Raw genomic sequence first — 24,024 nt, 5'->3', positions numbered from 1 at the left:
TCCATTTATGTAGTTCTGCACCAACAAGGTGATTCCCAAAGTGCTATTAGTCAAAAACTTGGCATATCTCAACATGGGGTCCAGTGTGTCTGACGTCAAGTCTGTAAAGAGAAGCCAATGTGAAAGTGCCTTAAATGTGTATTCTTTCTTTTAGCAGCACAATAAACTTCAGCTTTCACCTCGCCTGTGACCTTAGTGACAATTTTCCTTATGATTTAATGGTTTTGAGTCTATATACATCCCCAAAGTTGAGCCTTAACAGTTTACTTAATCAAAATAATTAACTCCCATCCACTTATGAAGAAGAAAATTATTCATTTCTGTTGTAGTGTTAGCAGTTTAAAATATCTGTGCTGAGTCTGAGATTGTCATGCAAATTCAACGTTAAGGGGCCATTCAAGAAACTGCAGCTTTTTGGCTCTGTGTTTTTGTTGTGTTTTAGCCCTGGAGCCTGATTTCCACACAGGTGCAACCTCAGTAGTTTGCCTTTTTACTGTGAAAACTGCTCATTGCGGTCCCCAGTGTACCTCTACGTACACTCCCGCTTTACAAAGAATCTGATAATAATTTTATTGGAAAAATTGTAGTGACAGTTTTAAATAACGGTAGAAGCAAAAAGAGGGCAGAAAAATAGTAACTGGACCCAAAAAAGGTCCCTTGTGCATTAGTGACTGCTGGGTATTTACCATACTGTGTGTGTGTGTGTTGGCATGTCTGTGTGCCGTCTCATATTGCGCTCAACATGACACTCAGCAGGCGTGACATCAGCTTTCTAGGAGTATCATGCGTCCAGCAGATAAGACAGGTTGTAGCCTCAGAGCAGGAAAAAACAAACGAAATACACACACAGCTGCTTGCACTTAATCACGGTGTACACACACAAACACACAAAGCATCACTACTGTACATGTGCTCATCCAGGTATGTTTATTGTTTTCCAGAGTGCACTGATACGACACTGACCACAGACAAGAGTGAGCACTAGAAAAACAAAAAAAAAATCATGTCACATTTATGTTTATGTCTCATCAAAATGGTTAATAGATGCATGAATACTGCAAAAACAGAGTGCAGCATCTAACAGCTGAGTGATTATCCGAATGTATTAAATGTATCGAAAATGCTCTAATAAAGCCTTGTATGATTATATCTGATACATGGCATGTGACCATAAAAATGTAAACCTGTCAAAGTAGGCAGCGCTAATGTATCTGCGGCAAGTTAGTAGACGTGTTGCTCAACCACAAAACGCACACAATGACTGACAGGTTGAACGTAATCACAACTTTGACACCTGGTGTCCTTTTGTTTATCAGAGGATCCTTAAAAATGTATATTTACATGATACGCATTATTTATATATATTTTTTATAGTATTAAATATCCTAATCCTACATGCACAAAATGCAGTGTTGTACAGTACAGAGAGAATTTTCTCTGATAATCATAAAAACAACCTTCTGCAAAAGGGCTGGTTTTAAATGTGTAGCTCACGCCTCACCCTTTTTTATTCTTCACTGAAAGCGTTACTGACCACACAGGGAGGAGGCTCAAGCGAACCGGCCCTTACAGAGTTACAGTCTATCAAATAATTTAATCTCAAGGTAACTAAATTCTCCATATAACAGTACCACTCAACTCATATCACTTAACTATTTTGTTCATTCGCCTTGCATAGTGTCAGTCTATTTTACATTTACTGTTCTTGGGCTGGTCTTCAATAAAAGGATTTCACACACACACACACACACACACACACACGCACGCACAAAAAAGTAGGTAATCAGATATTATACAACACACAGCCTCATGTCAGCTAATCTCAGTGGGCTCCATGAGGAATGATGTAAGTGTCGTCTATGGAAACAAACCGAGCGTATTGCACATGGGTCTTTAAGAAAGCTCACTCAAGTGACTGAATAACTTACAGTAGTTAATGAGGGAACAGAAATGTCACCTCTCACTCTCAGTTAGATCATTTTGGCTTACAGCTACTATGCGCAGAGTGGAAATGCAACAGTGTTGCAGTGATCATCGCTCTGTACAAACACTTACTGCATAAATTATTGCACCACACGTGTTAAGTGTTCCCTGCACCAAACATTACACAGTAAATGAGATAAAGAAATGAGCACTGAGCAAACTCCCACTTGGCAAAACTCAGACATGGGGGCTGCGTGGCTGTAGTGAGAGGAAAAAAAGGGGGTCAAAGTTCAGTTTACTGTATTTGTATTTGTGTGTTCAGTCAGAAGGAAGTTAACTGAGAACAGCCAGTTTTTTTTAACGACAAGTGACTCTGCTTTCCACAATGCGGTGAGTCTATTGGGGCCACTCCACTGTGGCAAAGAAGGGGTGGGATTTGATATCGTCCACACCTCCCACACCTGCCCCCAGTCTCTCTGTCGGGTTGTACTGGAGCAGCTGCACAGGAGCACAAGACAGAAATTGAAGAGAAAAAACAAAAAAACATTAATGAAACAAACTAATAATTTAAATGACACAAATAAACCACATTATTCTGAAAGCCTTTCTCAACTACTGAGTTAAAAAAACAGTACATCTGACAGTTTCAAACTACCACTAGCTGTAGCTCTAGCCTATAAAAGTATAAGCACTGAATTGCATACGATGCACCCAAAAATACCTAAATCAAGACATCAGGCAGATCCAATAAATACAGTATACAGTCTGTATATGCTGTCACCTTGTAGGCACAGCCACACTGGATTACCATTAGCTTTATGCTACATTAAGCAGAGAAAAATCCAGGCTGATCACATTAATATATATCCAAAGATTACCAATTCTGAGGATTTGCAATTAGCTCTAAGATATTAGAGTGCCAGTGGTGCTATTAAGGACATGTCCATCATCAGTAGTATATGTTCATCTGCCATAATCTGTCTGACAAATGCATACTGTATATTCCTTATTATTTAATGACGTTACAGTGAGGCTTGGCTTTTTTAAAATATATTTGGAGACTTCACTGTTGTGTCATTGCACTTCTCAGAGATTACTAACATGTCTGGTGGAAAACATCAGTGAATGTCAACCCATTTCTTCCACTGTATTTGTTGCATACTAACCACTACCACTACTATAAGAAAGTATTAGTTGTTCTTCCTTTGTTCCTGGGAAAGCCCTACTCAACATCTGTTTAGGAGGGAAACCTAACTCTGTGTACAGCATTTAAGTTAGTAGTAATTACACTAGACTCTCACCTGCTCTAGCAGAGATCTGGCCTCATCCGAAACAGACTCGGGGATGTTGAGCGCTGTGTGACGACCGATTCCTGCTGGATGGCAGCGCAGCAGAGACTGTGCAGAGGGAAGGAGGAGTGGAAAGAAGAGAGGTAGATAACCATCATGTAAACACACAGAATATACGGACACCCGCAGAGCACAAGTCAATGTTAAAGCACCAGGACTGGACAAATAGGGAGGAGATCAGAGAGCGAGAGCACCTGAAACAACACTGATCACACCAACTGCAACAAGCTAATGATTTCAGCACTGTTGCTCTTTCTTGGAGCCGTCCCTCTGTGTGTGTCACATGAAGTGAAAATCACAGGAAAAAGAAAGAATGACAAAAACATTATTGTGTTTGGTTAGTTTGTTCTTCGCTTACACAGAGAAAGCTTCCTGGAAGGGACAGCATCTCATCACCGGTAAATGCGAAACATTTTTTTATGTTTTGAGAGGTAAAACCTGATCAGGTCAAATTGTCAGTTCACTCAGAGGAAAATAAAACAAACCTAATCCTGCAAGTGAGAAAAAGTAAGCAGTAAGACCTCCAAATGCTTTCCTAACCACAGAATATAGCCCAATTGTTGAAATAATTGACAATAATGACTGTAATCGCTGCTTGTTGTAAAAGCACTTTTCTCAGTGCATCTTCACTGACAGGCTGGAAATGCTAGAACAAAATGTGTGCACCAAGCAAAAGCCTTAAACTGTGTGTGTTTGTATTGTGGGGGGGACCCTGTGTGTTTTTTCCATCAGTTAGGTCGGTTGGCTCTCTCTCTCTCTCTCCTGATACGTGCTGCAGGAGTTCTGGCTGCGTTCCTAGCCGCAGTCAAGACTGCTCCAGGCAAGATCTTATCCTGCAAGGATCAAGAGACACTATGTGTGCCTGTGTGAGTGTATGCTTGCCAGGACTGTACCAAGACATAATCATCAAAGGAGACATCTGTGTCACTCAGTTTGCTTTTTGTTTATTTATTTGTTTTGGGATTTTTTTCTTTTTTTTACCCAGGTAAGTAGTTGTTTATTGTTCCAACACAATGGCCCTAACCTAACACCCCGACTCATGTCTGAGCCACTGAAAAGAAGCGCTGATGGCTGATATGAAAATGTGCCCACTGGCAATCAGTTAGAATTTATTCAAATTTAATAGACAATGAAAAATTGAAGGGACGCTCTGCACCTGCACTGGGCGTTTGCGCTTGCATCCGTGTGCGAATTTGTCCTTCAAGAGAGCAGCAAGTTATAATTAGTATGTGTTTGTGTACATGCATAACAGCTATAAATGTATCGGTTATCTTCAAAACAAAAGGCTCTGAGATTCTCCCCTTTCTCCCAAGCCGGTCTTAAAAGATGGTCCCCTCTGATCCTGGACCAGCCGAGCTGCAGCACCTTGAGAGCTGCCCTGGTCTTCACCTTCCACGGCGATCTAAGGTCGGTGTGCTCCAAGCCCAGCGCTGCTCTAGGAGCCAGCAAAGAGGCCCGGGGAGAGCTGACCCCATGGCCCAGCAGATGGAGCTCAGGCTGGGGGAGAAAGTCACACCGACACCCCTGGCACTCCCTGAGAACCAGAGTAAGAGACTGCAGCCAAGACGCACCTCACACAAACACGCACACACCAAAACAACAACCTCCACCTACTCAAACACATACAGACACGCGCGCAGAATCACACACAACCTGGCACGACCATAAAGAGTGTGAGAGAGTTGAAAGCCAAGACACCTACAGACATCCCACAACACCTTCGCAACAAAGATAAAAAAACAAAACAAAACAAAACAGTTTTTGTACTTTTTGACTCACCATGCCTGTCAGGAGTTCAAACAGGATGGCGCCCAAACTCCACCAATCACACGATGCCGTCTCCTCACCAATACCTCCCACCTCTGAAGCGAGAGCGAGAGGAGAGAGACAGAAATGATCAATAAATTAAAAAGCAGAGAAATCATCTGTGCGTGGGAGAAGAACCCAGGTAGCAATAATAAACTAGTGACAAATGTGAAGTCGGGATATGATCAAGCATACAGACGTGGAGTCGTTGATCTTAAGCCTACGATAAACTTTAAGGATCTTGCTTTTGTGCCACCGTTTCAGAGTAACAACTTGGATTAATATTTTGCTGAATTGTTGCAATCAATTCAAAATGAGCACAAAAACGTGGCCACACTCACACACAAAGTGTGTGTCTCATAAAAGGGTGATTTGCATAATAAAAAGCAGTTAAATTGAGGAAACCGTCTGTGCTGCAACTTCACGCCATCTGCATGACCTGACCTCAAACACAAACACACACACTCATGCAACACACAGACACTCAGGCAGCACATACACACACACACAAATCAAGAAAGACAAAGCAGGAACACTTGAGGAAAAAAAATAGTAAAACATGTTGTTCATTTTTCTTTACTCCCACATTTTCCTTTAGTTGAGCTCAGGGCTAAAACTAATGACATCAGCTTGTTTGAAGAAAAAATTCTTCATTCAAGTATTGTTTTGCTCCGTAAAGTGTCAGAAACTAGTTTCCTATTTTACTTACATCCCAAAATTATGTATTTTGTTCAAAAACCTGACAGAAATAACTCTGACTTACAACCCATCTGGCAGGCTCCGCAGCATAAGTCTAACTAAGACACAGAGAACAAGACTGACACTTGTTTGCAAAAGTCAAGCGTGTACGGCAGCTCCATTGGGTACCAGATGGCCTCTTGTGCCGCTTAGTGTCCCTCTCCTCTCCTGTCCAGAGGGAGGGGGTCTGGTCGCCCACTGGGCCGGGACCCAGGGTCACGGCTGTGTGCGCCCAGGGACCTGGCTCCTCAGCTGGAGGAGCATATTAGACAAAGACCCCTCGTCTCCTGGAGGCTGCTGAGAACTCCAGGGGACTGTGCAGCTCTCTTGCAGCCAAGGTTAGAGAGGGCTATGATACGACTTGCATGTTTCATATACTCACAAACACACACACACACACACACGCGGCCAACTGAGCAACCAGTCTTCAGGGCTCCCCAGGACTACTGTTTTGACAGCCAAGGAGAGAAGATCGTCATTGAACGGACCAGTGATACCTGTGTAGTTATGAGCTGGAGGGAAAATACTGGACACACACACACACACACACGCGTACGTCTCAGAGCAAGGTCGATGTCATCACAATGGATTAATGTCTAAGGAGCTGCAGGGAGAGTACAGTGGAGCTGGCTACACTTACCGCTCTGTCAGAGCGAGGCAGGAGAAAGGGAGATGCAGAAAGAGAGGAGAGGATGGGAGAATTAACTGCATCCACAGGCCATGGGTCGTGCAAAGCCCAGTGTTACAGTGTGCTACACAATGTGCACATTTTCCACACTGAGTATACTTAAACTAACTTTGCATTGTATTTCTTCAACAGTTCAAAGAAGGAAAAAAAAAAACACACGAGAATTCTAAGACAACAAAGGGATACAGACAAGTTCGGCTCCAACGCGACAACAATACAGTGTGTTCACCTCGTGGCCTCTTCTTCTTCCCTTTCCCCTCAACAATGAAGTTCCCTCCTACTTTGTATCTTAATCACACTTCATCTCCTCCCTCCTGGGGGCCATAAGGAACTTTCTCTCTTCTCCTCTCGGTCTGACTTCCCTAAAAACTTAACCGACAGTCATTACCAAAAGAGGAAGTCAAGTATATGCAGGTAGGAAGTAAGGAAGGATTGATGTTTGCTGTTCCAAGGCAAGGCAAGGCGAGCATTGTGTGCAAAGGATCTCTCGACAATTTAAAACAAAGAGATTTACACAAGACATACAAGGTATAAATACATTTGTATAAAAAGATTCTAATATAAAAAGATACGATGAAACCACAAAGAGACTGTGAATAAACTTAAACTAAAGAAAAGAAAAAAGCCAAGACTCTACACCATGCATGAATGGAATCTCTGGATTAAGAAAGAACTTTAGATCAACATGAACATCTACAAATATACACACACTTGTCAACTTTTGACCAGTGTCCAGTTTTGCCTGCAATCGCAATGATAAACTAATTGAAAACTCCTAATCACTTGTAAGTTGGGCCAAGCAGATAAAATCCTTTCATGTCTTTAACTCTTTAACTAATCTGACTAACAAGCAAACAAACCTTAGGATGTCTTTCTGGGAGTTCCTTTCTCAAGGTATCGAGCGCACAAACTGATCTACTGACGTTTGCGACTACCATTAATTCATTTAACATTGAAAAAAAAGGATGTCTTATTTTTTGCGCTTGATATTGAAATGAACTGACTGTGCCATTTAGTAAATCTGACCCTTAATTTTATGATGACATGGGTCCAAAGCCCTGTCCAACATTTGGAACCAGTAGCTGTGAAGTACAAACAACTCTGAATTGATTTGTAGTGAAGGTTTCTTCTAATTAGACAAGATGACTCAAATGTTGCCAGTAAAATGACCCCATATCATAACAAATACACCAGATCACCTCCACTCTAGGGGGGTAGGGGGTGAAATTTTTTCCCATCTGCATGTATATGTATAGCCTCCCAGCCTGGGGAAACATTAGCAGCTGAATTATTTGACACACATAAAAAATGTGTGAACTGGACTAATGACAGTGTCACTCAGAATCTGGTCTTTCATCTGACTTGTTAGAGTGACATACCAAGATAAGGTAATTCATGATATAATCTAGAGGTGACTGGTCGATAAATTTGCAGTTGCCTTAATGTAGCTCAGAGTTCCTGTCCACATCAAGATTCCTGGCATATTTACAAGCAGAGTAAACACACTGAAATGTAAAGCAGAAGTACTTTAAGGCTTCAGGGTACATGTTCTTCTTTGTATAACCTTTCAAAAAATAATGAGATGATGGCTCGGTGTCAAAAGGAGAACTAAACTGTAACTTCAATCAGATCAGGCGTGGCTGAGCAGGTAAAAGGATTTTAAAAAAACAAAAACAAAAACAATAAAACAAACAGTGGTTATGATGATCGTATCCTCAGGAACTGCCTTGTCACCTCAGAGAGGAAGAATATTTAATTTCCCTTTTCTTAGAAATCGAAGACAATCGGTTTTGGCTGTGCTTCCTTCTCGGCAGAACAATAAACAATTCCCATTTCTGCTCAAATTAGGTCGTGTTCGCGCAAAGGCGTTTTTTGGGTTTTTTTTTTTTTTCTTACCAGGAACAAAATATTAGCCATCTGATGTTTATCAGTAATGAAAAAAATGGTGAGAAAATAAATAAGCAGAAGTGCTGGACAAACGGATTCATGCCCTGCTGCCGATGCATTTTCCAAGAACACTCCTGTGTTTTTTTGGGTGTGAATATGTGTTATTTAAAAACATGTTTCTCTCCTTCTGACATACGCACACACACACACAGTCACAGCAGGCCCCCTGCTAGCTTTCTGGCAAACAGTCATAAATCTGTCATCAGCAATGAAGCCATTGCATGAGTTGACCCTGTCTGGATAAACAGCAATGCATAACAAGGGCAGGAGACACACACACACACACACACACACACACACACACACACACACACACACACGTACGTAACTGTGTTCACATACATCTAAAGACATATGCATGTTCATGATGTAGAAGTCTTCTGGTGTGACATAAATACATAAACAAAGTGTGTGACAGCTTCTACATTTTAATGTGTGTTTATGGATGAATTTTAAATAAAGAGGCAGAACGAGACACTAGAAAGAGAGAGAAAGTTGCCAGCGTTTGAGTAGGACAGTCGATATATGTCGAAGCGGTCTTTTCATTTAACAGCAGCGTAACACACCCCCTGTTGGCAGCTAAAATGCATTACATCCTCAAATTCACATGGGATCAACTTGTTTGACTAACTAGACCCTTCACACTTAGGCCGAGTTGGGTTCAGTTTCAGCTCAGTTCACAGGCACAGCCCTTTATCAAAAGCATGTCACAGTTTCTTCCCGGTCACATTTTGTCATAAAATGTTTTTGATGCTACGGCATGAATTACACTAATGTGAGCCAAACACATTATTGTTTCAGGGGGAACTGCAGTTGGTTTACATAAAGTAAAGGTGTCATTATGTTGCCGTCTCCTGCTCCTCTTACCATTGACAGACACTCTCAAGGATGGGTTATACCTGTGACTGTCATTAAACTAAAAACTGTCAATTTTGGTTTAATTGACACATTTTTATGTCATTTTAAATTAAATATATTTATGGTTCTGACCAAATATGATACATGAGGATAGAGCTTAAAAAGCTTGCGTAAAATACTTCTATCTTTTAATGAGGCTAAATTTACTGGATAAGCATCATCCGCATATTACAGTGTAGTCATCAACCACGCATTTGAGACTAGTGTAAAAATGACCACTGCTTACAATAACTGAAGAAAAATAAATAAACATGTGGGATGTCTTTGCTCACCATTTAAGAGTTTAAGCTAGCTTCCACATCACTCACAACACGTCTCAAAATGTATGCACTTCTATTAGTAAGCTGTTAAACAAGCTGCTGCCAAGGGAATAAAAATGAACACTTTGGATATTAAAGAGAGCATTTGTTGCTTTCAGATTTATTACAAAAGTGAGACACTGTACGTTCTAGACAAAAGGAGGATTTAAATCTGAAGTGACCTTCCTGACTTGAGCGAGAGGATGAATATGAAAGAATAGCTAAATATAAGTGTGTGGGAGAGTGAATGGGTGTGAGGGTCATTGTGCGTGTCTCAGAATGCATCCAGTGTTTTCAACTAGCCGCTAAAACATTTTGAGAAGATTAAACACATCACGCACACTCTGCCCGACAGCCTTAGTGTGAAGCCACCTGCTTAAAGAACCAATACATTAGACAGCACACATACATGTACAAATGCCCAACCACGCACGCTGAAGTGCTAAGTAGGGACTCCGTGCTGTAGTCTAGCACCAGTTTGTTTTAGGCAGCTTTTAAACAGCATGCCAGAGCTGCCACAAGCCGACCGGGCCTGTAATACAGTTGACTGCTGCACAACAGCGCACTCTACAGGACATCAGAACAACTACAACGAGATTCAGCAACTCACATTTGTAGAGGAAGAGTTAAAAATGAATGGTGTTTCTTATTTATCCTTAATATACTGACCAATTAGAAAGGTAAATAAAATGTATAGGAAGTATTTTTAAACCCATAAAAGATTTATGCACATTTATTTTATTTTGTTAGTTTTTCAATGCTTCATATTTCATTAGTTTATATAAAAATGTATTATGGTGGTGCGAATTAACAAAAGTGAGCATATAATTAACTGCAAATATACCCACTAAATGATAAAACTAAAGAAATCAATAGAAAAATGTACTGAAATCTTTGCATATGTCTCACCTGGTGCACAGTACATATTGGCAATGGCCTCTTTGTCACAGGATTCCTCCACATCACTCCAGCTGCAGAAGTAGGTAAGCTGAACGTGACCTAAGATGAGAAGAAAAGACAGAAAGCGTTCAGCTTGGAGTCTGTTAAACATCAATCTGTTGCTCTGCCTCTCATCAAACCCACACAGTCAAGTGTCACCCAGACACTCAACTTTTCAAATTGTTCACCCCACATTTAAAGCACTTCCTTCCTCCATTCCTTTCTGCCGCTCTACATCCCTCTGTGAACTTTTCAAGCACACAGCCCCAGCGATTACTCCTGTTTAGCGGGTACCCGTTAACGCTATCATTAGAACTAATGGTGTCATTAGGTAGCCGTGGCCATTAGCCTGGGCTAGCCAGACTGATGCACCACACTAGGCCGTTGATGGGCCCTTTAGAACAATAATTACCACCAGGGAGACGAAAACAGCCACTCAGCTAATTAGATGCTTGTTGATAACGAGGTGGAGAGAGATGATTGTAGGACGACAAAAGAAGAAGTTGAGGGGGAATCTGTGACCTCATGGTAAAACAACGCTTTCGCTTCTCAGAGAGACTTCATTCTGCTAAACAGATTAGATCACGGCTGACTGATGAAGGCTGTGGACTGTATCTTTACAATGCAAGTTATCCAGTTTGGGAGGGGAAAAAAGGGCAAATTAAAGATAACAACTGTTATATACAGTAGCTGCTTCATGGTGATTTATTTATCTCTTTTTAAACCTGGTTTTGTCCAGCTTCTGGTAGATTTAATCAAGATTAGATTAATCAAGTGCGCATTTAATTTTCATATTAACTGTTAAAGGTTTAAATTGCTTCACTGGTTTCTTGTATTAGTGCATTTTATTGTTTCATGTATAAAAGTCCTTAACATACATGTTACCATGTACCCAGTAATTCACCAAAAAGTGACAGGAATGATGACTTGGGGTAGCTGTTACCAAGGTTGGACCAGTTTGGTAAACCAGACTAAATATTAACATTCTGTCATTAAACTGCATATTCTTCTTTCTTTCCTTATCAGACATAACTAAATATTAATTTTGATCTTATTCCCCAGATTTTTCAGGACTTATAAATGCCCAACAGAATAAAAACAAAACCCTTAACACAATTAAAAGGGTATGAACGAAAAAAAAAAAAGTCTAACCTTGGTGGTCAAGCAGGATGTTATTGGGATTTAGGTCCCGGCAGATGATCCCTTCTTGGTGCAGAGAATCCAAGGCTGTCACCATCTCTACTGCCCAGCATCGTACAAACTCCTCCGGGATACGAGCTTGGGAAGCAGCCAACGACAGCTTGTCCAGCTCGGCAAACAGCCGGGATACTTCTTTATCAAATTCGCTACCACCTGTATTACTAATAACTCTTGATGATTCGTCATCAAGTCCTAATAAATTCTCAACCGCTCCACAGGCCTCTGTGCCATTTGTGGCCGTGTCAGAGCCTGTGCTGTTTGGAACCAAGTCTGTGTTTACTCTTGCACTGGGCTCTAGTTTCTCACTATGAGAGTCAGTGTCTGGAATGCCTGTGTCAAGAGGGAGGTCATTATTTTGGCGTTCAGGGTGGATAAACATTTTGTCAGAAGCCTCTTGTCCCAATGCCAGACTGTAGTCATCCAAAAGCGAGTTGAATGGAGATGGAGATGCAACACTTGTGTCACAAGTTGCAGACGCTGTACATAAAGATGAAAGGTCCTGCTCCAGTGGCTGTTCCTCCTCTTCCTCAGGCTGAGTATGAAGCTGTAGGACATCAGGCTGGATGAACTTTTGAGGAGAGGCCGTGACTTCGAGGCCCAGACACACTCCTGAAGTCTCCAATTCCTCCTGTAAAGAGTCTGCAGTCCCGCTCACTACAGGGAGGTTCACCAAAAGATCTGGTGGATGCCCCTCATCCTCCACTACTGCTTCTTTAAATGAGATCACTGGCACTGACTCATTGGAGGCTTTATCACTACAGTCCAACCCCCAAAGATCCAACCCAGGACCTTTGACCTCCTGAGCCAGCTCTGGAAGATCCTCAGTTACACCTGAGTCCAGGTCGGACGTAGAAAAGAAAGGGACTTGTTTATGAGAGGGACGCTGCTCTCCTAGTTCAAGGCACATCACCTCGCTTGCACTGTCTTTGCTATCGATACGAAAAAACTCCATTGGCGTGTTCTTGGACTCATCCAAAGACAGAGGCACAGTGGGGGAACGTAAAGGACTAAAGACTTCATTGTGATCCTGTCCCTCCCCACGGTTTTGATCGCTGTCTTGGGCATTACCGCTTTTATCAGACAACTCACTGAAGAAGCCAAGCTCCTGAGAACTGATTGGTGAAGAAAGGCTTTCATTGCTGAGAAGTGAGCGGCTACGTGATGATGTGGTGGTCGTTGCATTAGGTACCTCTAATGACAGCATTTCCTGCTCGCTCTTCTCTTCCTCCTCCTGCAGTGCATCCGGTTCTACCTTCTCCTGTTCATACTCATTGCAAAGGGTCAAATAGCTGTTGGTGCACTCTTCTTCAGAAGTGGCTCCAGAGTCAGTTTGCTCCACAAGCCTGGGAGGAAGAACGCTTTTAAGAGGAGAAAAGAGGCTCTCGGGTTCCTTCTGTAGCCCAGAGACAGACTCTGAATCAGCAACAGGCACCGAACCACAGCTGGCTGAATCTACATCCAGCTGTGGCATGGTATGTTGAGGAGAGCGCACCGCGGCTGTGTGGCTCTTCTGGATGAAAGGGATGTCAAAGCTGTCCTCTGGGCTGGAGTTATGCATGTACTTTCCAATGTGAGACCACAGTTTCCCACCTGAAAGAAGCAGAGCATTAAAAATGAATTAAAAAGAAAACAGTGCACAATATGGGGAAAACCAGAGGTATCAGAAGTAGAACTTAGGGAGCAGACAGAAAAAAATAAGCCAATATTAGCTAGATGATCACTTTCCTGTTTTTCTTTGTGACTATTATCATGAACACATAATCTTGTTCCTAGGAAACAGTTTTCTTTATCTAAAACGTTTCTGCTCCAGTGTTAACAATAACAGCTTATCTTCCTGTAGACCAGAGGTCCCCAACCACTGGGCTGAGGACCGCTACCAGGCCGCAAAGAAAGAAGAAAATTGTTTAAAATTGTATGTATTTTATTTTTTATTAGTTTTCTAGATATTTTTACTTTTCAAAACAATGCCACTTTCGAGTTGGACTTCACTCCTGCACTTAACTTAGTTCTGTTCCCCCCCCCCATGCATCAGTAACTCTGAAAGCTAACCCTCACAAAAAGCTGGGGACAATGGAAAGAAAACTGCATTTAAAAGAAAATGTCAAGAATCCCATTTAAATTGCGGCTTCAGGTGCAACTTTCGCAGCAGGTGATTCACACGCTCCACATCTACTCTGTATAATACTGCCCAGATAGCTAATGAAGCCATGAAACAAGCTCTGGGCTCCCACTGATTCTTCATTATGGCGAGTTGGTATTGATGTGATAATCATGTAATAATTATTGACAGTGCATAATATAAAGTGCAATAGTTATATTTACATTACAAGCTGCATCCCTCTAGTCCATGATAAAACAGGGGGCCACTGCTCTAGAGAACACATTACAGATCGTCTATGTGGAGAGGTCAGGTGACTAAGCTAACCTTTGCATCAAATTTCACATTGGATGTGAAACACCTTTGATTCTGCGCCTCTACATTCTTCTTCCATTCTTCACTTAAAATTTACTGGTACTTGTTAACTACTTAATTAATAACTGACTTAAGTACAACAAAGTATTGGCACACAGATGAGTTTGAGGATTTCTATGCAGGTAGAAATCCCCATTTTTTTGACACCATTTTTCAGATGTGCATCTCACTTTTCTGAATCTGAAAACACTACATCAAAAAAAAGTGGCTGCATACACACAGACATACTCACATACGTATCACACGCAGCTGTAGTGTAAGTAATTGGGAGCTAGCATCTGCTGTGTGCAATTAGAATGAATACGAAGTTCACAGTGATGATAATGATAGCAGGGCAGCTCGATGGCTTAGAAAGTAAAACCATCCACATGTTGTTTTGTCCAATGTCACTCAGGTCACTGCCTCTTTCCGTCTGCCTGTCTATCCTTATTCAGCCTATCAACTACCTCCATGGTAGAAAAAAACTGAATACTATAAAAGCAGGACTACTACGGGATTTTTCCGTGTAACAGAAGTGGATCATAATGAGTGAAACGGTTTCTGATTGGCTTTATCAAATCCTGCTGAACATCCCCATATGAAATTCAATACTGTCCACTAATATTAGCGCAGGATGGTTATGGCGTACACCAGATTGGATAGGTTACAGGGCGTTAAAAAATATGGCTGCCATTCATAGTATGCACTCACCCACGCACACAGTCTACACACATATCCTAGAGTGAGTGGGATGTAAGGATGCCCAGGTGTTGGCATAGCTAATGAAGCATGGCGCCACCTGGTATTCAGAATAATGACCTGTGACACACACCCATCTCTATCAAACATCTGTCTGGAACAAGGGCACAGAGAGGGGCAGGAGACCGGAGAGTCAGGAGAAGGAGGGGAAAAGAGAGGTGGAGGTAAAGAAGACAAATGAGGGAAGATGAAAACAGATGAGACTGAAATGTGTCCCTTACCTTCGGCATACTGCAGCAGAAGAAAAACTGTGTCTTCGGAGACAACAAACTTTCTCAGCTGCACCATGTGGGGCACAGAGTGAGGCATGACGTTCGTCTTCGTCCGCCCACAGTCACTGCTTTTCCTCAAACCCTGCAATAAAAAAAAAAGATGAGAGGTGAGTCATTAAAGGGAACATATGCACTGATTCAAATAACAAGCATTTAAGTAGAAGATAAGAAAAGAGTGTGCATGACTAGGAGGAAAAAAAAAATGTGGCAAAGGAGAAACTTCCCATTAACCAAGTGCTAGTTATGCCCTGTGGCAACCCAAAGTCACTGGATTCATCAAGCTACATACTGCACAAGAGCTGCACAAATCTATCAGCGCTACATGTAAAGTTCACATTGGGTGTGAGAGTGTGTATGCATGCATGCATGTGTGCGCACGCGTGTGTGTAGTCATTTATGCCTGCGCGGTGCGTTGGCATCTGGCACACGTCTCACACCTGAGAGCAGAGGAGCTGACAGGGACAGGCCCATTAGAATCAATTACACCAGTCACACACAGGGGCTTCTGGCACACTTCACACTTACAGTCAGGACGACGAGGATGCAGGGCAAAAAACCCACACCACAACATAACACGCACACACACACACACACACACACACTAGACTTACTTTCAGGATGAAAGTCTCTTGTGTTCTCTTGTCCATGACCAGAAGAACCTGCGATAGAAGAGTACCATTAATTGCAGGACATGAAGAGACACATGCAGACTAAGATGATGTAGTGGTTATGTCCTCCAAAGCAGTTTTTTTTTTTTTTTTTTTTTTTTTTTTAAATGACCGGGTCAGGACACACATAAGGTTTACCGAGAGATTAATGCAGGCCCCTAAATTACACTAAATTGACACTACTATGTCAGATCCTGTTGTCCTGACCAAACTGTAGTCTCAGCGATATTATACAGAAAAACAAGAATCACCAGAGCTTTAAAGGATAATAAAAGAGCTAAATATTCTTGGAAATATTCTAGCAAATCTGGCCATTCCTCAGTCCTTAAAAGACACTCAGAACAAAGTGAGAGTCATTTATAACTCTGTTTATATACAAGACTGAGCATCAATTTTAGAGAACATGTGTTGTCTAAAAAAATGTCACCACAGAGCTACGCAATTTGTCATGACAGAGGCAGTAATTACTAGCAGTGTCATCACTAAACTGTCAGATGTCAACAGAAAGGGAAAGCAAATCCCCCCCCCCCTTTCATTTCCCTGTTCTTTTTAACTCCTTCCCCCTTTTTCCTTTCTGAGATCTTCATTTTCTCCCTTCTCCCTCATTCCTCTCTGACATCTCCATCGCTCGTTTACTCCCTCCCTGTCTCAGGGGAGAGCTTGAGCATATGTGTACGACCCAGTGTGTGTGTGTGTAGTGCATGTGTATGTTTTGAGAGTGCGTTCTCTCCATGTGACCCTGACTGGGACCAAACAGGTGCAGGCTAAATGGATATGAATGGAGCAGTGAGTAAACAGAGTGGCGGTGCTAGCCAGGGTGCTAATATAATTAAGAAACAAACATCAGGGAAGGGGGGAGATAGATAGGAGGGGTGGGTGAGGCAGTGCTGGTGGGGGCAGCAGGGTGAGGACCTCTCTCCATCTGTCCCCGCTGTCCCCATTTAAAGTAAAAGGAGGAAGGAGGAGGGGGTGGAAATGGATAAGAGGAAAGAAAACACCACTGCTGGATAACTTCATCTTTGATTGAGTTTTTTTTGTTTTAATGCCTCAAAGACTTCTGACATGTTGTGTATTTTGAGTGCACCTCAGTCGAGTTATACATGTTGGTATTGTGTCAACGTTTTCCTTAGGGTTTGTTGTTGTGTGTGCGTGCGTGTGTGTGAGTGAGTGTGTAGGATGAGCATCATTGATTCAGTGTTGTGTGTCGCTCTCTGAGCTGCTTGCCAAGTCATTTCATGGCTGAGTGGAGAAGTTGCTTCGCCGGCAGCTGGTTGAGAGGACCAGCAACCCAAACTGACCTTGTGGTAGTCATAACTGACGCTAAACATACACACACTCAGCCCTTACCATACATCCAGTAAATCTACTGCGTTTTATTACCCCTGATAAAAGAGATGGTCAAAGAAGTAAAGGACACACAAGGAAGAGAATTTCTGGAGTTGGATAACATCCATATTCTGGGTCGAAGTCATCATTAAATTAACGAATGTCTGCTAGCCCTGAGTGTAATTATTTTGTGAGAATTCTGCTATTAAATCACATGAAATGAAATGTGTTTTCATTAAAGATTTACTTGGTAGAAAAAAGGCAAACTGGTGATTGGGTGAATGAAACAACACTTAAATGAAGTCATACAGTCTGCTTGGAGGATGCAACTCTTGTAAATTGAAAGCATACCTTATCTATGACCCCTAACACCCTGTAAGCTCTCAGCTCCTCAGATGGACTCTGCTGCCCTCCTCTGTTCAAAGAAGAGCAGCACTGTACCCCAAAAGCCTTGAAAAGAAAAACCTTTCAGTGTTTCATATATATGCAATTAAATCATTCATTCAAAAAGATAATCTTCTTTCCTTTAATCATTTAATCAATTCATTCTCAAACTTATGTTTTCACTGCAGTGCGTGTGACGAACCTGGTAGATGCATGCATATAAAGAACATTTGTGTAATACAATACAGAAAGCCTATGAACCAGCATTTCACTCCCACTCACCACTGTTTGTGTTGACCCTTGACCCATGTTGCTTCTCAGATACTGACTAGATATTTGCTCTGCACGCATCAGATATTCGGCAGTCTTCTTTTTCACGGCCTCTCGCCGTGTGGCACTTGGCTCACCTAAAGAAAAAAAAATGTAATTAATATTTTTTTTTAAACAAAGCAGATGGAATAGAGTGGAGTCTATAGTTAAAAGCATAGAATTTAAATGGCTTACAAAGTAAAAATGATGCATTTATGCTTAATAGATCCTTTTTAAGGTACATTTATAGTGAAATTTTAACAAACTGAATTAAACACAATACTGTTTCTGCATTTCAACAACTGCCAGTCTACAACATCGAAGCAAGCTTTCTAGGTAAGTTCCTGAGCCCAAGTGTCACTCAACTTAAAACTACCATGAGACCATATAGAAAAGTTACTGAGCTCTTGGTCAAACTAACCTTGCACGCCTTGCAGCAGCAAGTCAACTCCACTGCGATAGTATGAAAAAGCTGCCTGGTAGTCCTGTTCCTTCTCCTTTTGGACAGCAAAACAAATGAGCTCACTGGCTTTGTCCAAGTAGTCTGAACTGACGTCCTTAAGGTTGCCGCCAGTGGATTTTTTCAGACTGCTGGGGAAGAGCGGTGCTCGACCTGGCCAGCTGACCTCTGGGTTAGGGGCTGAGGAGGCAGGGACCGGGGCAGGTGATGGAGTGCGACGTACATGCAGGGAGGGCAAGCGAGGGCTGCAGCTGCTGCTAATGTTGGTGGCTCCCCCTTGTGGCTGGTTTGGGGAGGTGTGACCTGAGGCCATGCCATCATCCAACTCAGCCAAAGAGTCTGTGTCCACCGCAAGGGAGGTCAAGTCGCTGTCACTGGATGGGCCTAGGAATAACAGGAATCCCGCGGTCATAACGGACAGCTACAAACATAAACCTTTAACAAAACTACATCATCATCATCATCTCCCTCTCTTTAGGGGTCGCCACAGTAGATCACCTGTCTCAATCTCACCCCATCCCTAGTATCCTCCTCTGTATGTCCTTCTTCACTACATCCAACCCTCTTTGTGGTCTTCCTGTTTTCCTCCTGCCTGGCAGCCCTATATTGATCGTCCAAAATTTCCACTATTCCTTCTCTGCACATGTTCAAACCATCTCAGCTGTTCCTCTCAAGTACTCATTTCTAATCATGTCTCTTCTGGTCACTACCATCTTGTAAATCTTTAGTTTCACTCTTCTGTCACAAATCACCCATGCCCACCCTCTTGACTCTTTTTTGCACTCACCATTTATTAGATCCACATACATCCCAAAATATTTAAAGTGTGCGCATGTTTATTGTACATACCTCCATACTCTGATGTGAGAGTCAAATCTTCTGCCCCACTGATATCTCTCTGAACTGAAAAACACATCCAGACATCGCAAAGCAAGTTTGAATTAGCACCTATTAATCAGCACCTAAGCTGAAAGGAAGACTAATAACAGGAAAGTCATTCTGTGTGCAACCCTACCATCAGAGCTACAGTCTGATAGAGTGTCAGCCAGGAACTCAGAAAAGGGCTCCGCTGGTCCAATGAGCTCTGAGCCGTCGTGGACCTCACCACCCTGGAAAATAAAAAATACTTCAGTCAAAAGTCTTTTTGCGATTATTTTTGTGTTTCTGTCAATGTGTATTAGAATACCTTGAAGAAATCTTGGATATGCTGGCTATTGTAAAGAGCAGGGATATTAGCTGAGAACTGCAGGAGATCCTCAGAGCACTGTCTTCTTTCCTCAATCACCGAGTCATCAAAACGACCTACAACAGGCACACACGGATGCAAAAAACATACATAAGTGATGCTTCCATTAAGCAAGTGATTATACTGTATTTATTATAACTAGTGCCTGCTTACAGTATAATAACACCAAGCTATCTGAAGTGGGCAAATCAATCTCTACAAAGCAGGGCTGCAACAATTCGTCGATATAATTGATGACGTTTTTTGTCTATGACATTTTATTCTCAACGCATCATGTTCTAAAACCATGCACTAAAGACATTACATATAAAAACACATGGAAAAATCTGGAAATCAGTTTTTGACACAACACCGGCACCCTGGAGCTGTGAGGTCGACTCTGAATGGGTCAGTTTTAAGCAGTTAAGTTAGTGCATTGCGTTAATGCCTTGTTTGTGTTCATGTTTGTACAGTAATGTTTATATTAGCTTACCAGTTGGAAACTTCTCATGGATGATGCTTGCTAAGCGAACACTGTTTCAGTTTTGTTGGCTAATAAGTGAAATGCGATAGAAAACCATTAAACAGCAGTAGCTACGCTGTCTCCTAGTTTGTTTCTCACATTAATATCAGCATTAAACAGTGTAATTGGCATTGATCACTACACCATCTGAGAAACTATTAAATAAAACCAAATTTTTGATTAGTAACGGTCTTTTCTAATTCTGTTTTGTTCAGCTTTCCTAGTATTAAGCAAAGGCGTATAGATGAGTTTGTCCTGAGAAGAGGTTCTTGCGCCTCTCAAATGACTGAAGTCATGACAGAGAGGATTCTCAGCATGATTATCAGCAGCTGGGGACATCATCTTAAAGATAACAGTCCAGACTATTTTCACTGCAATTGTGCATTCATGAACTGAATCATCTGTGAACTTTGGAATTTTTTAATTTGGACTGGAAAAAAATCTTTATGATTTAATTTAAAACTTTATTTAAACTTATGGACAGAAGCCATTTTAGTTTTCTATTTGCACATAACTTTTTTTTTTGCCAAAACACTATTAACACTTTAATTTGTATTACCTAATTTTTTATTTATTTCATTTTTATTCTCACGGATGTTCTCTTGAGTAATGTTTAAACACATTTGATTATTTTCAAAATCCTTTGTTTCCTGTGTCATTATTTTAATTTGCTGTGGGACGAGACAACAGGGTAACAGTGGAAATAAGAGTTATTGAAATAATCATTGACCGATTGTCTAATCAAAGAAAAATTGGCAGATTAGTTGACTAACAAATAATCTTTAGTTGCAGCCCTACTACAAAGTCTAACATTCACATTTTTCTTGTTCAAAATCTCAACAACTCAAAGATGAGGTACTGTAGGATCGAAAGAAATCTCACAGAAGAACAAAACTGTAGAGGAGTAATTCTGTCAATCAAGACAAGCTTTCACTCTGGATAATTTTAGGGCAAATGTGTGACACAGGGGAATAGAGAGAGTCATCTTCTTACCAAAGACCTTGGCCTTAGCAAAGGGAGGAAACAGCTCTGATTGGCCACATGCATTCTTGTGCAGCTGCCAGAGATTCTGATGGAGTTTCCGGAAATCACTGTATCTCTTCCACACAGTTATCTACAGAAAGACAGACACACAAGACACGGATAAATCAATCATTTGAGGTTTAAAGATCTATCTACCTTTAATTAAATGGATTATCAATTTTGTTGACTATTAAATCACTGCTATCTTGTTAAACTCAAAAACAGCTAACATAACAACCAGAGTACTCCACAGCCTTAAACTCCGGAGATTTTTACCTTATGTGACTGCTACTAGGCCAAAACATAAATCAATGTAGTCCACATTTCACTGTCATCTTGTGTTTCAAAACTTAAAATACAAGCCACAACAACCAGAATGAAGCAGTTATTTAGTGGAATAAAGAAAAGCATAATGGCCACATATTGAGATGCTACTGTGGTGTGCGGAAATTTTAGGGATTGGCCTAGTTTTTCCCCACACCATCCAGCAGCCATCCTCCAAACAGGAAGATTACTCAGTAATGGAGGTATGTGTGTTTCTGGCAAAACATCTCTCTGTCTCTTAGAAACACATACAGTAATTGACATCATGCCTGTTGCATTAGCACTGGTTGTGGGCTAAACTGCATTCCTCAGTGTGTTTGAAATGTAAGACAGCATGCATGCACAACACAGACAAGTAGGGTTGGTTAAATGCTCTGTAAAACCGTGTATAATGAGCAAAATAATTGATAAGTAATTTCGGTTGATTTCTGTCCATACCAAGGCATATACAGATAGTAAGCATTTAGATTAAAATAAATAGTGCAATAAATAGATATGAAGTTTCCAGGTGTAGGCCTAATTATTTGTAAACTACATTTCACAATATTTCTGGTTAAAAGAGCTAAGTTTTGGTTTACAAGATATAATGTGTAAAGAAGCCGTAAAGCCAGATTCTGAAATTCATGAATCAAAACGAGTAAAACTAAATATCTGAAACTGAAATATCTCCTTGCCATTATTTGTGGATGAGAAATACAGAACCCCCTGTCTTGGTATTTCTCAGTTGTCAAAGGTAAAGAAGCATTGACCACTCAAAAAATGGATTAAAAAAAAAGCTGCATGTCTTACCTCTTGGACATCCTCTGGGTTCTTCCTGGAGATTATCTGTGTGAAAGAGGGAGAAGAGAAAATCCATGTGAGTGATCCCTGTCTCTTGCTAGAACAACTTCCTTGCAGGGCTGTCACAAGTATGAGCAGAGACAAGGCTCTGAGTGTCACAATGATGGCATTATGTACAGTGACGGAAGTCTTGAGTGTTAGAACGAGACATCACCCAGAGTCATAACAAGGACAGCAGTCAGACAAAGACACTCAGCCTGCCCAAGTCCAGTTTTTACAATGGGAATGTAGCAATGTGATCGCATAAGTGCTGATTAATAATCAGATAAATTCAATCATCAGTAGGCACGCTGCTCTACACATCTCACCCTATTCCTAGCATCCTCCTGTCACACTAACCCTCTGCATGTCCTCGTTCACTACATCCATTAATTTTTTCTGTGGTTTTCCTATTTTATTCCTGCCTGGTAGTTCCAAATTAAACACCCTTTGCCCAATATATCCACTATCCTTTCTCTGCATAAGTACAAACCATTTCAGCCTTGCCTCCAAACAAACCAAGCTAGTCAGTCCCCGTGATATAATCATTTCTAATCTTGTCCATCCTGGTCACTCCCAATGAAAATGTTAACATCGTCAGCTCTGCCACCTCCAGTTCCGCCTTCTCTCTTTTTGCCAATTCCACAGTCTCCAAACCAAACCTCCAACTTTCTAAACCTTCCCTTTGACTTTTACTGCTGTCCTCCTGTCAGAAATCTCCACTGGCACTCATCTCCACCCACTCCACCCAGCCTGCACTCAGATGCTTAGATGGTTGACCCCAGGTATTTAAACTCATCCACCTTTACGAACTCTGCACCTTGCAGCTTCACTGTTACACTCGCCGCCTCCTCATTCGTACACACGTATTGTGTTTTGATTATGCTCAACATGCGGATCATAAAGTACTTCATCTTTAACATCCATTTTAACACAGAAGTGTTAAATAGTTTTATTAGCTGAAAATGTAGCGAAAAAAAGAACGAGTTGCCACCTCCTGATTATCTGTGTATCACAACACTATATATAACATTAACTTAGTTGCTTAGCATCAAACCATTAACACCCGGGTTAACTCTGGGTCACATTCAATTCGCCTCAAATCGATAGTGTAAGTTAGCAAATAGAAAGCATGTATTTTGAAACAAGAGAGGGTATGAATGTGCCCATTAGCTACACATATGTTCTCAAAAGCTGTCGCCACTTTTAATTCACCGCCACCCGGTTAACCTAACGTTTTTATTTGGGTCCCTTTATAATCATAACAGCTTGGCTAACACTGCTAGCTATTGACACCTAGCATTAGCCTAGCCTTCCCAGTGCTCATCGTCTATTTACTTACCCTTGCAGTGACTTTGTACACAGTGTAGCCTTTCTGGTGCTTCTTGGGATCTGTAACAGTATAAAACCGAGCAAGTTCTCCTCTGTCTCGCTGCGATATCATTCTGATATTGACAACATTGCCGAAGCTACCAGCCGGTTAGCCGTACACATTCATTCTCTGACTGCACAGTCAGTAACATGTAGGCAAATAAATCAGAGCGCCCCCTTTAGGAAAGCAACTGAACTGTAATCTTTGTCTACGGGAATGGCAGTTCAATTTGCTACCGGTGCATTTCTTAATTACGTGAGTGATCAGATTTGTTTTAAACACAGAAATTAACAATTAGACA

At 41.4% G+C, this 24,024-nt stretch overlaps 1 protein-coding gene across 2 annotated transcripts; it reads right to left on the bottom strand.

Annotated features, from left to right (window-relative positions):
• Positions 1-910: 910 nt before the first annotated feature.
• On the bottom strand, positions 911-23,906 carry rps6kc1 (ribosomal protein S6 kinase polypeptide 1). 2 transcript variants are annotated; one of them, XM_003449907.5, is made up of 16 exons: positions 23,694-23,904; positions 22,322-22,357; positions 21,179-21,299; positions 19,624-19,739; positions 19,453-19,546; positions 19,287-19,340; positions 18,399-18,821; positions 17,951-18,075; positions 17,636-17,734; positions 15,902-15,949; positions 15,240-15,372; positions 11,760-13,397; positions 10,578-10,667; positions 5,052-5,134; positions 3,225-3,320; positions 911-2,421 (listed from the first exon to the last, which is right to left on the bottom strand). In XM_003449907.5, exons 1-16 carry the CDS (start codon positions 23,793-23,795, stop codon positions 2,320-2,322), a joined length of 3,360 nt encoding a protein of 1,119 aa, XP_003449955.2. In that variant the 5' UTR covers positions 23,796-23,904; the 3' UTR covers positions 911-2,319. The 2 variants fall into 2 exon arrangements, with proteins under 2 accessions (XP_003449955.2, XP_005454781.1); XM_005454724.4 differs by lacking the exons at positions 911-2,421; positions 3,225-3,320 and adding an exon at positions 4,350-4,806 and having other exon boundaries at positions 23,694-23,906.
• Positions 23,907-24,024: the final 118 nt, after the last annotated feature.

Source organism: Oreochromis niloticus, linkage group LG15 (genome assembly GCF_001858045.2).
Source record: "Oreochromis niloticus isolate F11D_XX linkage group LG15, O_niloticus_UMD_NMBU, whole genome shotgun sequence".
Lineage (NCBI taxonomy): Eukaryota > Metazoa > Chordata > Actinopteri > Cichliformes > Cichlidae > Oreochromis > Oreochromis niloticus.
This window is presented reverse-complemented; position numbering and strand designations above follow the sequence as displayed.